General features: G+C 41.9%; 2 protein-coding genes across 7 annotated transcripts in view; one reads left to right on the plus strand and one right to left on the minus strand.

The window, feature by feature from the left end:
- LOC311034151 (serine/threonine-protein phosphatase 2A 55 kDa regulatory subunit B gamma isoform) overlaps window positions 1-1,279 on the plus strand; it is a 36,442-nt gene extending 35,163 nt beyond the window's left edge. For both annotated transcript variants that reach the window (XM_084041903.1, XM_084041904.1), the window contains one exon: window positions 1-1,279. This exon is cut by the window's left edge and continues 1,184 nt beyond it. The gene's annotated coding sequence lies outside the window, so the exon portion shown is untranslated.
- Window positions 1,280-2,713: 1,434 nt separating this feature from the next.
- wfs1b (Wolfram syndrome 1b (wolframin)) lies at window positions 2,714-15,509 on the minus strand. Of its 5 annotated transcripts, none has more exons than XM_084041093.1 (10): window positions 15,350-15,509; window positions 13,700-14,014; window positions 11,504-11,577; window positions 10,929-11,073; window positions 9,049-9,222; window positions 8,450-8,530; window positions 7,046-7,203; window positions 6,611-6,847; window positions 5,951-6,069; window positions 2,714-5,690 (listed from the first exon to the last, which is right to left on the minus strand). In XM_084041093.1, exons 2-10 carry the CDS (start codon window positions 14,010-14,012, stop codon window positions 4,142-4,144), a joined length of 2,850 nt encoding a protein of 949 aa, XP_083897219.1. In that variant the 5' UTR covers window positions 14,013-14,014; window positions 15,350-15,509; the 3' UTR covers window positions 2,714-4,141. The 5 variants fall into 5 exon arrangements, with proteins under 5 accessions (XP_083897219.1, XP_083897218.1, XP_083897220.1 ...); XM_084041092.1 differs by having other exon boundaries at window positions 13,691-14,014; XM_084041094.1 differs by lacking the exons at window positions 13,700-14,014; window positions 15,350-15,509 and adding an exon at window positions 13,366-13,398.
- Window positions 15,510-16,041: the final 532 nt, after the last annotated feature.

Genomic DNA, 16,041 nt, shown 5'->3' on the forward strand with positions numbered 1-16,041 from the left:
GATGAACCCCAAGGATGAACTCTGTACCGCCCCTTCCCCCAAATGCACCCAGGAGCCTCAGTGCTCTCCGTAGCCAGGAGAAACTCTGTACAACTGGGGTGTGTTCAGCGGGTTCAAACATTCCCAATGTTTCAGATAGGAATGGAGTATGTTTCTGATCTCAGCATTGTGTAATGTTTCATCTGCTGGTTCAGGGCCCTGTCAACCTTTCTGTGAGATTGTGGATTCTGCTTCCAGTTGAACTGGGGGCCGTGTCATGTGCTACTTTGCTGTTAAACACAACTGAAATCAAGCAAAAAAGAAAAAAAAAGAAAAAGAAATAAAATATATAAAAAGAAGGAAAATTAAGTTACTAAGGAATTCCAACAATCAAGCAAAAAATATGCTGCATGTCAAACAAATTGAGTCTGTGTTTATTTATAAATTGACTGACTGACTTGGCTGCCTTCTTATGCTTAGTTTATACTCCGTCGTACGACGGTGTCGCACACCTAAAATAGCAGATCTATAAGCTCACAGTGAGCTTGTAGATCTGCCACGACCGGTGCACGACACTGCCGTGCGACAAAGTGTAAATCTGGCTTTAACCATTTAGACTCAGCTGTACAAAGGCTTGGGGGGGCTCAGGGGTCAGAGCCCCCTCCCTGTACAGCACTAGTAACCATAGACGACCGAGCTCTCCTACCTTTCTTTGTGTCTCAGGACACTGAAGCATGTTTACCCGTGTTCGGCTCATACACTTACATGTACATTCTGAATGAAGCTGTCCCAAGATTCAGTTTCCAACTGCGTGAAACTGTGAACCAAGTGGAATGGGGAATGTTTTATGATAAATGTTGAATTCTTATAGAAAAGAAGAAAAAAAAAACTTTAAAGGGCATAAAATGGTGTCTGTATATACCGACTCACTCTCTTTTTGACATGTACAAGGTTTTGTTGCTGTAAAAGAACGCTCATCAATAATCAATGGACGGACTGTGGACCCGATCGTCTGTGATCGTTTCTAAGGTAACGGCAGAGAGAGATTGCACTTTGATCTCTTGTTAGCCTTCTCCACCGATTATTTTGCTGATGTGCATAGTCTTTCTTTCTCTTATTTTTAGAACACAGTTTATTCTTTTATTTATCCTATTTTTGAAACATCTGTCAGTTTGATTCCATGTCCTGACCGAACTAATGTTGACTCACGTATTTTTTGTTATTGTATTTTGATCACAAAAACTGTCAAATGGACAGTTATTTGGGTTTTTTTCTGAATAAAGATTTCAACGAAATTGCATCCGATGGGTGTTCAGCTGTGTTGTCTTTAATCAGACATAGGGAATAACAGTAATAGATATATTATGATCATAAACTTGTGTGTCCTGTGTAGATTAAATTCTACCAGTCTATTTGGTGTAATGATGGTTCAACAGTATGTTGGAAGCAGTGAAATCACTCTAGTCGGGAGCACCACCCAGTGTCAGCACCTTGTTATTAATTTAGTCACACAAATCTTCGATGAAGGGGATTTAGGGCCATTTAAAACATGAATAATCTCACTTCAGTAAGTACTTATCGTATTAAATAAAGCTACAGATAGGATTATGGTTTTAATTTGCGGCAGGGACGTGTACTGAAAATGTGTTAGAGAGCAACCTCTTACAGACACATTTTCTCTGTTCATCAGTACACGTTCATATTGAAATGTATGTTGTGCTTGTAACTTGTATCTTCCCAGTCCCACAGAAGGTGCACATTCTGTTGTGACTGGAATGTCTTTAATATCTTTTTGTTTATCTGCACAGAAAGACACTGTTGAAGCCTAGCTGTGTAGATGGGTGATTTGTGACTGAAGATCTGATTGAGGGGTGCCTATAGCTGATTGATTAGAACATGGGGAGCATCTTGGGTGGATTGCTATTGTATTGCGGTTGGTTGATTAGAAATTGGGTGGAATCTGCAGAGTATATACTGTAAGGGAAAACGATCGGTGGAAGCGTAGGCTGCAATGGGGAGAGGTTTACAACTTTACCTCTCCACCAATCGATCTGAACTTGCACATGGGCATTGACCATAATAAGGGAATGAGGAAGCCAATTCTTCACTTTCCCTAAATTGAAGCTGTTTATTAGCATGAACTCTTACAATTAAGACTGCTGTGGGTGGGGAAGTGACTCATGGGAGCATCGGCAGCCAGGGTTAATGGATGGGGTGTTTTCAATTGACAAATTGTGCTCTCCTCTTTATAGTATACCATGCTGTACCTGGACTCAGGGCTATTACACACCACCAGAGAGAGAGGTAAGTTATAAAGGACGTAGGATTTAAACTCATAGCAGGCTGCTGTCCCAGCAAGGCTGGGCTACGCATAGCCTATATAGACTTGGATGTGTGAGTTGGTCAATAAAGCGCAAGAAGCTTTAATTACAAAACTGTCAGATCAACCCACAGTAGCACTCAGCATGCTACAGTGACATGAGTCACATGACCAGTCGGCCTTGATTCAGATATTGATTTGAAATTGATTGATGCAGATTTTTTCTTTTCCTGTTTATTAACATTTTTTACCACAGGCTATGGGATCTATAGTGGCAGTTGTGGTCCCAAGTCAGTTCATCAAGTCTGCAGTCTGTGCACAAAGTTTGGGTGTGCACATCCTTGGGTAGGGAGGGACCGGCATTACATTGAGCATTACAAGACAAAAGAACCAAATACATTTTTCTTCCTTATTTATTGCTCACAGTATTTTGTTACAGTAGTGACAAGACAGCCTGAAACAGACCTCATAAGTGAGGGACCGCAAATGTTCAATATGTTGAGATCCTGCACAGCAGGGATGGGAAGTGATGAAATGGCTAGAGGCACATGAGAACAAAGGCAGTTAAGTTAAGTTCTATGAGATTCGACACCGGTGTACTCCTGAAGACGGGCGATGAAAGACACGATTTAGTCAAAATAGCAGAGCTCAGTGGTTATAGGCTTACTGGCAGTTTGTCTTCAACAATTTCAAACTATATATTATTACAATTCTGAACAATATAATAAGAATATCAATGCTATTTTGAAAACAGATCTTATAAGGCACTTATATACTGTATAAGCCACATATTCACAAGTTCACAAATGACAGTGCCAAAAAAAACTATAATAATTAAAGCTTGAAAAGTTGAAATGAAGCTGTAAAATGCAGACACTGTTGATGTGTTACTCAACATGTAGTTACTATTCAAAATCACTCATCAGAATCATACATGGAAATGGGTGCTAATCCATTTATAACTTTACACAGAGGCCAAAATGACATAATTAAAGTCCATAGAAACACCATAACCACAAATGATGAGCTATGTAGTGTGTGTTTTAATGTAGTGTCTTGCACTGTAAAAAGTACATATTATTCTCTCCCCTCTGAATCTTTTGGACCTATATATCATATCAACTATTATAAAGTAGTACACACAGGAAATAATGGGAAATAAATTGCAGATTTTTGCAGATAGATTGTCAACGAACTTGCGTTAAAACTACACAGTAGACTGTTTTAATTATGTGCTTTCTAACTTTTCAATTAAAAGAAAAACTCCCCTGTGGAACCTAGAAATGAACTAGAACTAACTACCTTGTAAAACCCTGTGTGAACTCGCTAGCCCTATAGCTAGTAACTTGACCACTAGTTCTGTAACTGATCCAGCATGTAGTCTCAACTGCAACATTACAGGTATGTAAGCGACACATTATATAGGCCCAAAATCACTTAAACTCTTCTGTAATCTCACACACTTTGGCTCAAACAAACAAATAAACAAAAAACATACTCAAACAGCATAATCGCAATAGCATGTCTACAGTGGCACACATTAACCATCTGTATGTGCGCTAAATTACATTCCTATTAGATCCTGTGATAGGACTATAGTCAGCCATTTACATCTTGACATGTCACATGACCATATCATTATCACACATCTTAGAGTCAACAGTTCATTTAATTTAATTCCAGACTACAGTACATATTTACCAATACCACTTATAATGTGTAAATGTAAACGTACACCACCTGCTACAGTTAGTCTGTTTCTTTTAATACTAAAGACTATTCAGTCGTTCGTATTGGTATAGAGTATTCATTCATTCCTTCTGCAAAAGCACATACACTTGTCTATCCAGCCTCCTGTAACCCAGTCTCAGTCTGTTTCTCTGCATCCCACTCTTGCTCCAACTGAGCCGTCAAGAAGGGGTTGAAAAAGAAGTCAAAAGCAAACTGTAGTGCAACCTGGGCCGAGCGTCTCCAGTCATGTTCAATCTTGTACTGTCGGCGGCTGGCCATTTGGGCATCAGCACACAATATACAGTGGATGGCTTTTAGCTCAAACACGGGCCACTTGGAACCTAAACGACCCTCCAGAATGGTACTGAACTCTACAAGGCTCCCTGTATTCAAGCGTAATAGAACCGGTCTAAACTCATTACTGGCCTTTAGAACTAGATCTTTAGTTGCGTCCTCATTCTCTACCATTGTCCCGTTTTTTGTCATCTTTTCTAGCGGCATACCCATTGTAACTTCAAATTTGTATCGATCGTAGCGTTTGACATGACACTCGTGCTTGGCTAGTTTTTTCAGCTTGCAGAGCGTGTCTTCTGGAGCTGGTTCTGGGGCGGGGAGGGGCTGGGGTTCGGCAGGGCCATTTTCCCCCTCATTGCACAATGGATAAGGATCACCGTACAGACACCGCATCCAGTTACCCATAAACACTGGCAGCAGGTTGATGACTGACTGAGCCCCATTCTCAATTTCCGTCACACGAACGTATTTGAAACGGCCCGTCCAAGTGACATGGTGGCCTTCGAGATGGGAGCAGAGAATCTGAGTTTGGGCCATGTTGGATTCCTTCCATGCCCGCGGGCCACAGAGGTTGCCGTATTCTTGCCAAGTCAAGGTGGAGTTATAAACCTTCATTCCTTCAGATCTGTACACGTACAGCCAACAGAAGACTAACATTGCACTGAGCCACACTAGGATGAGCTTGACGATGCTACTTCGCGACAGTGACCGAAACACTTGTTTGGGGTTGAGGCTGAACTTGGTCCATAGCCTCAACACCACTGGCACAAAGCAAACTGTCACGGTAACCACCATCTTGGTAAGCTCCAAAGCTAGGAACCATTGGATCATCTGGATGAGGAACATGATTGCCAGGCCCATCGAGACAATAGGAAGGGCAAAGAGGAACAGTAAGTAGCCCACACAGGTACGGATGAGTCCTATAGCAGAGGAGTTATTGAGGAACACCAAGCACAGTTCACACCAGGTGAAGCAGACTATATAGGGAACCAGACATAGGTAGGTTCCCTTGAAGCCTTTTACCTGGGCCATGCGGAATAGCAGAAAGAAGAGGTGTCCGTATAAGAGACAGGGCAGCCCCAGATTAAGTGCCACCATATTCCCTAGCGGTATGGTGATAAATGTCATCCCCAAAGCGCGGAGGAACCACAACGAGTCGGGGAGGAGGTATGTGAGAGAGCAGGCACCAGAGAGGACCTCGGTGAGCAGGGCTTTGCGGGCAAAGAGCTGGGCGGAGGCATGGAGGCTAAGGAAGGAGGTGACAGTGAAAAAGAGGGCGACGGTAGCTAGCTCTGAGCAGGGGATCCAGGTCTTTTCAGCCACAGGGAAGGAGAAAACCACAAAGACCACTGAACCCATGAAGTACCTGGAGAAAGAAGGCAGATTTAGGGCTGTACATTTGTATTGTTTGAAAGAAAGTCTAGATTAATTTTGCTTTTTAGGTTAGACATTATTATACATAAAATATGAAATAAAACCCCACCTGGTTATGCAATACCCGTTGTACCCATTGGAAAACGTAACTATCCAAACAGTGTCAATCGTTGTGTCATCATAACAGTCCTAAATTCATGTATAACTGTCTAAGTCCATACTATGAATAATGAATGAACAGAGTATGCTTACAAGTAGGGCTCTAAGTGTGTCCATCCAAAATTGGTCTCTGCCTGCTCCAGGTCCAGCCCTGGCTCAAAGTGAACCAACAGGTCTGTCAGGGCTCTGAAATTCTCCCAAGCCTTGGAATTCTACAGAGAACATAATTTATGTTAACTTAATTTAATGTCATGAAATGTTCTCTTACCCCTTCTGCCCCTTCTGCTCGTGGGGAGTAACATAATATTTTGTTGTATTCGACAAAAAGTTTGAAAATGCTTGTAGAGTTAAAAGGCTACACAAGAACTGTATACAAGTCAGAAAACCCACATAGTTTCTGAATGCATAGTTTCTTTAAACTGTCAAACTTTTATTTTGTCTTTTACCTCATTATCTTTACCGATTAAATTATTATTTCAATGCACTTCTTTGAATGTATTTTTCTTCTAATTGTGTTCTCATATAGGCTACTGAATTAAAAAGGACAAATAATAATGAACAATTTGGTTTCAAATGCTAGATTAATTCAAACAAAATGTTAAAAATAGAAATATCTGTACAATGTTTTATTTACAATATCATTGTATTTGCTCAGTTTTGACAACCTAGCCCTAGAAATTCAAAGCATTTCTGCTTCATCTTCAGGAAACGGTTTAGAGTGACAGCAGATAACCTCTGAGTGCGGCTGCTGACCTGGAAGACACGTAGCGTGCAGACGACCATGGAGAAGAAAGAGAGGTAGAAGACCAGGAGCGGGATGAGGAAGATGAAGAACTCAATGGTGAGGTTGGATATGACGAAGAAAAATATTAGTGCGTTGACATGGTGCGTGGGGATGAGCGCGCTGAGCCACTGCATGCCGGCCCGCGATGCCCAGTCAATCAGGTGCTCTTTGATCTCCAGCAGGGCATGCAGAGGAAACTTCAGCACCTGATGGTTGCAGGAGAGAGACGGAAAGGGGAGGAGGGCAGAGACGCAGGGATTTGAAAGATGCACCAGGGAAATGTGCATTACAACAGCAATTCCCAGCTCTTGGGCATTGTAAGTGGCCCCCCTGATAATTGCCACAACACTAAGATTTTAATGATAAAATAACATTAATTTAAAAAAAGGTTAAGAGCATGGTACCTTTTGGTGCAGGGGAAGATCATCAGGGTTCTTCACAACATCATCGTCGTCGTCGTCGTCATCATCATCATCCCTGGCCATGACAGGTGAAGGAGCAATACCCTGAGCATACTTTTTTGTCATCTCCACAAAGTCGTCCAGACCCACATCGGCAGTAGCTTCAAATACAGATAGAGAGAGACATTGTTCAAGCCATTTAATATTAACCAATTAAAACCGGGAAGGAATTTCATTCATGTCATTTTAGATTTATAAATAGCAGATATACAAGCTCACAGTGCGTCACTTCGCACCGCAAGCTTGTACATACATTTACATTATTTTTTAATCTTGAAAGTGTCTTCAAATGTTTTAACACAAATCTTCTCTTCTGGTGGTCCCTGGCACAAAATCTTTTCAGACGGGGGGTCCGCGGCCAAATACATACCAATTTGCGGGTACTTGGCACAAAAAGATTTGAGAACTCATTATTTAGAAGGCATTTGTAGAATCGGCCTCAGGTCTTAAATGGGTTAAGACTGAATGCTGCACCAACTGGTTGCATGGGGAAATAGCAGCACAGTTTACTTAATCAAGACACAGGTGTGTGTGGACGTGAATGCAGAATCTGAGCAGGGTTTGAGCCTGGATCCCTGCTATGTTTTGTTTGATTTATCCCCGTTTAATTGATACATCATTTACACAAACACACACTTCTCTCATACATCTTCCATCAGACAATCGTCACTCAACCTCATCTGACAGTGAGTAACTTAAACAACAGGACAATCCAAGTGTGATCATGTTGTGAATTATTCTGGAATAAAGGCATACTGGCCTTACAGACGTGTTTATCAGCCAATTTATAGATACCCCAAACACTGGTTAACATTGTCAAGATGCTCTGACAAAAATGATGAATATAACTAAAACAAAAAGCGACTAAGTATTCTTTCAATGGGGCTTAGCATTACCATAAACACCATAAAAAGTCAAAAGTATCACATCCCTGTGTATCGGTTTGTCCTGTGACCCTATTTAACTAGAAACCGACTGTCTGTGGTCGCTGTAGTAACAACAGTTATTGAACACGGGAAGATGAGACGTACATTAGCTGTCCTCGTGAATGCCTCTTTGTTCAAGGTTTCATCATAATGTCAAAACATACGGATCAGTCTTTTTTGGAGTCTTGAAGAAATGTCACGTAAAATGACACCCTGCTAGTTGTTGTTGAAAACAAGAAGAGAGACAGTTCTTCCTATGACTGTCTATCTAATAATTGTTCTAAATAAAAACGTTCTCTCAGAAAGAAACCAAAAACAAGTAACTGTAGCCAGTTAACAGGGTCACAGGACAAACCGATAACACCTGACATTGTAGCTTGTAGTTCCGCTGACTGGCTATATGATAAACACTTTAATGTACCTTCACTGGAGACCATGGTCTGTAGAACTCTCCTCTGTTTCTGGGCACCGCTGTGCAGAAGGCCTGGGGAGCGTGGTGTGCCTGTGGGAAAAGGAAAGAAAACAGCATGACATGGCAGAGGCGTACCCACTGTAGAGGCAGGACAAGATCTCGCCTCCCCTAGAAAACCCAAATAACCCAAAAATGTGATAGTGCGCTTAACTCACTCCCTGCCACTGACGTAAAAAAACAAAATTTTTACCGATTACCAATACTGCCACTGACGTAAAAAACGTAATTAAAAAAATAAATACATTTTAAAAATCCTGTTTTTCTCACACAGAACCCAAGATATCGTGATCCGAAGATTTGCTGCTCCATTCACTTCTTGGTTAACTTATTACTTAAAAATCCTGTATCTCGGCTCCTGTGTACTTTTCTTTTACCAAGACATGCTATTTTCAAAGGCGTGTAAAATCGAACATGGTCGCGATTAATTTTTTTTTATTTCGCGGATGCACAGTGAAACCCTAAACCATAGTTTGTTAAAGCAGAACTATATCGTTCAGAATGATGCGCGCGTGTGTATGTATGTCCCCATCTCTGCTATCTCCTTCTACCTGGTTCTGTGTGGACTTGTCCAACGTTCTCCAGCATCTCAGACACGGTTACTGTCTTTTTCTTCTCTGGGTTTAGCTTCCAGTACATTTGAAGGGCAGCCTTCCTCACTCCTCTCTCGAAGCGTGTCTCCAAACTCAACTTCCTCACCTCCTCGAGGTTTTCTGATGTGATGCCTGGCAAAGACAAAATGTGAATGAACACTTTGATATAGACAGCAACAGAACATGAGGGCAAACAATTCCCCAAAATCAAAAATCTTGTCGCTTTGGTACATTTTTCTGATCAGAATATTAGAAATTCTCAAAACTACTTGTTCAACATCCACATCATGTAGTCACTTGTGCATATCATAAAAGGTATTTGGTACTTTTGAAAAGAATTGTAAGGTCCACACACCTTTAACCTGTGATATTATGTATGTATATGTGTCTGAGTTGATTAATTGCTCTCAGGCGTCATCTTGACTTTCACTAAGAAAGGGGAACGTGAATACCTCAGAGGTGCATCTCCTCACCTTCTTAGACACCCTCTATACATGGATCTCATCCCGATGTTGACAGAGGTCTTGAGATGATTTACCAAAATATGTGAGTTTCCATGACTCAAACACCATCAGGCAATGGCTTTTGACCCCTAGTATGCTGATGGAATAGCGCCCACCCCATTCCATAACCCAATTGAGGAGTTCTACTCAGCATGGAGGTGGAAGGTTTACGAGCCACATACTCAGGTGACCCCTGCTGGCTGCTATGGATGCAGCATGTCAGGACCTCGCACCAAACGCCTGCAGAGGCTGGATAAGCCATTCCGAAAGATTCGTTCCACGCTGCATTGCAAGGGAAGATATCCGTTGTGATGTGGACGAGCATCTGTGGTCCAGCAGACAGGAATGTCAGGAGGTATAGTAAGACTGCATTGTAATTCCCCATACACTGCTGCATGTACAGTTCTGCCAAAGGGGGGTTTGGGATGTTTACATTTCTAATTTGTAATGCATTTCCTTTGTGCTATGCAGTGCTGTCTTGTCTACTTCTTTTCTTTAACGCAATGACATTGTCAACATTACAGTACAAACAGTAAAAGTGTCAATGTGGAACTTTGTGTACTGCTGAAATTGATATGCAATACAGAAAGTGCAGCTTTGTGTCATTGTCATCAAAACCTTAGCCACAGTTACAGTGGAAAATACAAGTACACCAGAAAATACTCGAGTACACCGTTACATTGTCAACATGGCTAAGAATGTTCCCACCTTGTTTATGAACAATGACACAAGGACTTGTCATTCAGATGTTCATTGATATTATTATATACTTTTGAGAGATAAACTAAGGATTTTGAGAAATTTACAGGCTTTTGCAGGTAAGACATTGTGCTGTACTGTACCTTAGCGACCCAAAAAAAAGAACAGCCTTCAGTTTTTCAGCTCATGGCTTCATTCTCTACTAACCAAATCTGTGTTGATATACTGTAGAATAAGCCATTCTGTGTCGAGACTGGGTTTCATAATAGTGTTTGTACTTAGGTCATGTCATACAACTCAATCATGTACCCATGATTTTGATGTCAAATAGATTTTGGCGCCAAACTGAATAAGGTTGCCTTGTTGTTCTCCTTGTGAGCCGCAAGGACACCAGTTTAAACTCGACTCCTGGTCTTGTTTAGCATATCTCTTCCCTCTCTGCCCTTTAAGTCGCACCTCTCTACACTCTCCTAAGAAATAAAGCATAAAACTAATTAACCAATACATTAAAAGAAAATAGAATAAAATACTTCAAATAAATGTAGCAAATCTGTCATTTTACTCTTTCCAACCATAGTAGTCCATATAGTAGACCGTCGCTATGGCCTCCACGGTAAAGGTGGAACATCCTGGTACCTTTTCTGGAGGCCAGACAGCGTTGCAAGAGTTTGACAGCATCCCTGCGGCCCTGTTTAGCAGCCTGGATCAGCCAGGTGACCGCGGTACAGTTGTTCAGCTCCTCATCTCTCTCCTCTGCCAGCGCCAGGTAGTAACGACCCATCTAGGCACACACACACACACACACACTTAATCTCTAGTCTAGGAAAGTAGGTATTTTCTTTTTTTTTGCAGTCTTGACCTTAAGGTTTTTTAGTAACATACTGTCATAATACCAACTGATTTGGCTTCAGCTCTTTTACAATTACAAGGACCTGTTGTCTACCTACTAATATGGCCATTAATATGATTGTCACTGTTGGGATTCGTAAGAACCCTTGTATCTCCATATTTAATCTTTGTTTTTTCATAAATTCTTCATAAAGTCCCTATTTCTCCCGAAATAGGGACGTCACAGGGACTGTGTTGCACTGAAAGTGGTGAGGTCTGTGGGTTTTTATAAATATTTAACCAATGAAAAGAGCTTGTGACTAAATAACTACATTGGATTCATTGGAACACAGGTTCTTGTGACCGTGGTTGTTGTTGCTCACCCTGGTTTGTGATTTGGCATCTCCAGATTTTGCCCTCTCCTCCAGGATCTCAAAACTTAGCTCCTCCTCTGGCTCTGGAAACACAAGTCATTTACTTTATGGTCTGCAGTTGGTGACTCATAAGCAAGCCTTGTGGTATAACTGAGCAGAATAAATGATCTGTCATTTTGCGATTGACCTCTGTTCAGTTGTGTGGTTAATTAGGAATTTACCTATGGCAGCCTATACCTGTAGATGTCATTTGCATCAGCCATTCTTATTGTGTAAGCCTGACCAAAATGATGTAAAGGAGCATATTTTTCTTTGCAGATACATAACAAGTGAAAAGAATAAGTCAAACATCAACATTCTGAGCTTGATTCCTGCAGAAACCATTTAGCATGACAGCCACATTACCCCTTTTCTTCTCGCTCTTCACTGTACTTTTTAATTCATATTTGGGGGCGGCCATAGCTGAGTGGTTAGTGAACCCGCCTAGGGAACCAGAGGCCCTTGTTGCCCCAGGTTCGATTCCAGGCCAGGCCCGCATATGTGTCGATGAAATGAAATTTGTCCCTGAGCAAGACTCTTAACCCCTAATTGCTCACAGGTTCTCATTGGAAACAACAAGACCGCAAGGACTTTCATGAACGACCTGTTAAAAGGAATTATCCTTATCCTTATTTTAAAAAAAGTCATGCATGTCTTGATTTAGTCAACACCAAATCTATCAAGCACTGGCTCAAAAATATCCTGTAGTACTGTATATGCTCATTCAGATGGTCTACAGGCCTGACACCCTGGACGGTGCTGTGCCAGTATATAGTACAAGTGACTGCAACAGCGTACTGTATGTGGCGAGCCATTGCACAGCATGACTCAAGTGCTTCTAGAAACTGCTCCACTTTCTTTCTTGACCGGTGGCATTAACAGAGCTTTTTATGAATCTGTCTTACTTAAGGTTGTAGGCTTTGGCACCGTTTTCTCAACCGATGATTTAAGCGACCCACATTAAATACAAGCCTACCTATGGTAGTAGACAAAACAAATGTTTGTCATAGTTCTATAATATTATAGATCTTCATCATTTTCTTCATGTCAATGCCTACTGTGGCATGGCAGTTGTGTCAGCATGCCACAAGTTGGAGTGACATTTTACTTGTGTCTTAAACACATGGCTTGAAACCTCTCCAATGAGTACTTAAGTTTTCTTTTATGACAGGGATGGCAAGGCAAGAAGTATGATAACACTCAAAGGTTTAGTGATACTGGTGGTCTATCTATGTCTGTCCGTCACTAGAAGCAGTAGTATTCCTTTAATATTGGAATGTGTTTTTGCCCTGTTGCTCTGCCTGAGCCTTAAAATAACTGAGTTGGAAAAGGAGGTACTGTAGCACTTCAACAATGGCTGTGGAGTATTAAACAAAAAATCCAGTGAGCATATCCCCCCCAAAATAGTTTCAACAATATGAAGGCTTTGTTTCAAAACAGAGATGTGCTACTTTAAAATAACTTTGTTTTGCACAAAGTATCACCATGCTGCCCTTATGTAAGTAACACAGTACACTTGCACACACACGGCAGCACACACACATACATCCTGCTTATTTCTCCCATGCATCTTCATCAACTTTCCACGAGAGTAGAATGCAGCATGTTCATATAAATCAGGACACCAAGACACATATCACACAGGGAAAGGCCAAGGTTTACTTGTATCAGTTCTATATTTATACACATGTACAACATGTATTCCAAATTCAAATGCTGCAGTATTAGATTGCATAGTCTATTTGCATGTCTAGACACCAGTGCCAGAGATGTAACTAATTAAGATGCGATTCCCAGTGGAACTGAGAGTTCTCCTACAATGTGAACCTTACCAAGAGCATTTTGTCAGTGGAACTGGAGTAGTGGAGAAATTGCCTGTGGAAATATAGGGGTAAGAACAGGATTTTCTCCCTCAGTCAGCATTATAGGAGACAGGGAGAGGCTGCTTTTACATGTTGTGGTAAATGTCTAGGGTTGTCATGGAGACATGGCACATTCATGATGAGTCAGGGTAGGACGGTCGTGCAATGATTGGTGAGAAAGCAGGAAGTGGAAACCAGTACTGATTGTCTGGGGAATACAATTGCAGAAAGTATATGGATACAGTCTAATTTGTATGCATAATATGTGTATGTGTGTTGTGGGCACATGTCGTACTTCTGTCACCTGGTTCAGAAGCCGAAGTAGACCGCAGAGGGGAGGCAGCAGCTACAGCCGGGGGTCTGGAATTCTCTGTGGAAGCTGCATTGAGCTGAGACCTGCCCACCTGAGCGAAAGTCCTAACCGGACCCCGGAGAGGGGAGGCAGGAGGGGTGGAGAGCGCAGGAGAGGGAGGAGATAAAACAGGCGCAAACTGAGAAGATGTGGAGGGACTGGTAGGTGTGGCTGGTTTGGGTGTGGTGGGGGTCGATTTTGAGGTAATTGGAGATGGGGTTGGGGCAGACGAGCTGGTGAGGGTGCCAGGCGGTGATGGTTCCATATCTGAAAAATGGAAACGGACAAGTCACTCAAACCTGTGCTGCCTTCAATCATAACCTTTCAGAATATTTTAAAAACAACAATACTCAAATAAAACACAGACACCTGTTTAGACGGCTCGCCTCCTACAGAGCCACGCCACAAAACATGTCGTGGTGGTCTGGCCATAACATAGACCTGATCATGGACCCACAGCTTCAACTCTAAACGTGACTGACAGGACAGAGGGTGCAAGGGAGGAAAGCTGGGCCAGGAGGAGAAAGCAGAAGGGGAGAGACTACAGACTGTGCTTGTATTGGGACACATGAGGGGACACCAGTGTCAGTGCAGAGTGCACTGCACCTGTGTTGCACTGACAGCTGTCTTAGGGCAGCAGTCTTAGGCACACAATGTTTTACTTTCTTCTCCGCCTGCCAACAGTGAGTCACTCCACTCTCAGCATAGCTCACCACTTCTCCTTCATGGTGTCTTGTTTTTAAAAAATATTCCTCACAGTGTAAACAACCTATGAAATCGTGGTGTTGATAGCTTATTTGCATACTCTGCACTCAAATGGCACAAATACATGGCGGGTTGTTCAGTTTGTTTTGGTTTAAAAAATTGAACAGTGTGCCACTGTGTCACAAAGTGCAGCAGTCATCCAAACAGCTTTGCAGTCCCCGATGCTATACACAGTATCTGCATATATATATCTGCAGTCTGCACCTCAGGCGGTATCATTTTTTACTTTTCAGCCTATGCCTCGTATCCTGTTTTTACCCAATTTTAGGTAGTTTTAGTCAATGTTATGTTCATAAGGTGAGATGGAAATTTCCACTTTTCGAGGCACTTGAATATGCAGAGGTCCAGAAAATGTAAAGTGATGTTTAACCTTTAAAATGGATGCTGACAAAATATGTGCCATATTTTCCCATCAAAAGCACTATGGCGTGTTTCCATTGGGGTCAGTTGATCCCACCATGGGATGGATGGGGGCATGGGGCTATATTAAGACGGTGACCCACCTACAAACGTGACGTGCCCTACCCTCATAGCAGGGAATCCCCTCTGGCTAGCCCAGCAAGAAGAAGTTGCACTGACTTTGACATTACTAAGACATCCAATAATATTCAAACACAGGCCTGGAGGCTGGAGCTAACCCTATCTGTAATGGCAAGATGGCACGTTGATACAGCACTAATCACATAACATGTTTAGACTGTTCATGACAAGAGAACCCTAAACAGAACAGACAGTAGTGGTGGGTGAGGTGGCAGGTACACAATGTTCACCCATAATCTTGAACTTGGTGCTGCTAATGTTAGCACGAATCTCCTAGCATGTGTGTCGTTCGCTCACCTTTAGGATAAGTGGTGTACACCAGTGTATGTTTAGTCTGCTTAGTGAGAAATCTTCTAGGAAATATCCAAGTCCCCCTTCTATTCAAAGGCCTTTCTCATTCATGTCTTTGAGTTCTGAGAGCTGTGTGTACTGTGTATCAATGCACTGCCGCTGATGTGTATGTTAAACTGCACTAACTCCACAAGGCAAGTGGGAAGGTTTGTTAGCGGTGTTGCCATATTTTGCGAGAGAAATAAGCAACCAGGTCCATGAAAACAAGCCCAAATGTACCTGTTGCATCGGACATTTTAAAATACCAGATCTACAAGCGAGAATTTGTAGATCTGCGAATAGGCCACATGAGCACTAACCTACCTGTATATGCATCTGATATTCAAAAAAATCTTGAAAAGAATCTATAAATCTAAAAGATTAACACAAATCTGACAATATTTTCAGATGGGGGGTCCGTGGACAAATACATATTAATTTAATTTGGGGGTCCATTTGAAAAAGTTTGAGAACCACTGGTTTAAACATTAGGGAAAAAAAGCCCAAATAAGCAACTACACTTCAGAAACAAGCCCAAAAACCCGCAACCCACAAATACCAATGTTTACAAGCAACTTTACATAAAAACAAGCCAAAGGTCGCTTATAATAAGCGGACATGGCAACACTGTTTGTTTGCGGTTGTTCCACACCATGAAG

The sequence above is a fragment of the Gymnoscopelus microlampas genome (assembly GCF_963454915.1).
Source record: "Gymnoscopelus microlampas genome assembly, chromosome: 18".
NCBI lineage: Eukaryota > Metazoa > Chordata > Actinopteri > Myctophiformes > Myctophidae > Gymnoscopelus > Gymnoscopelus microlampas.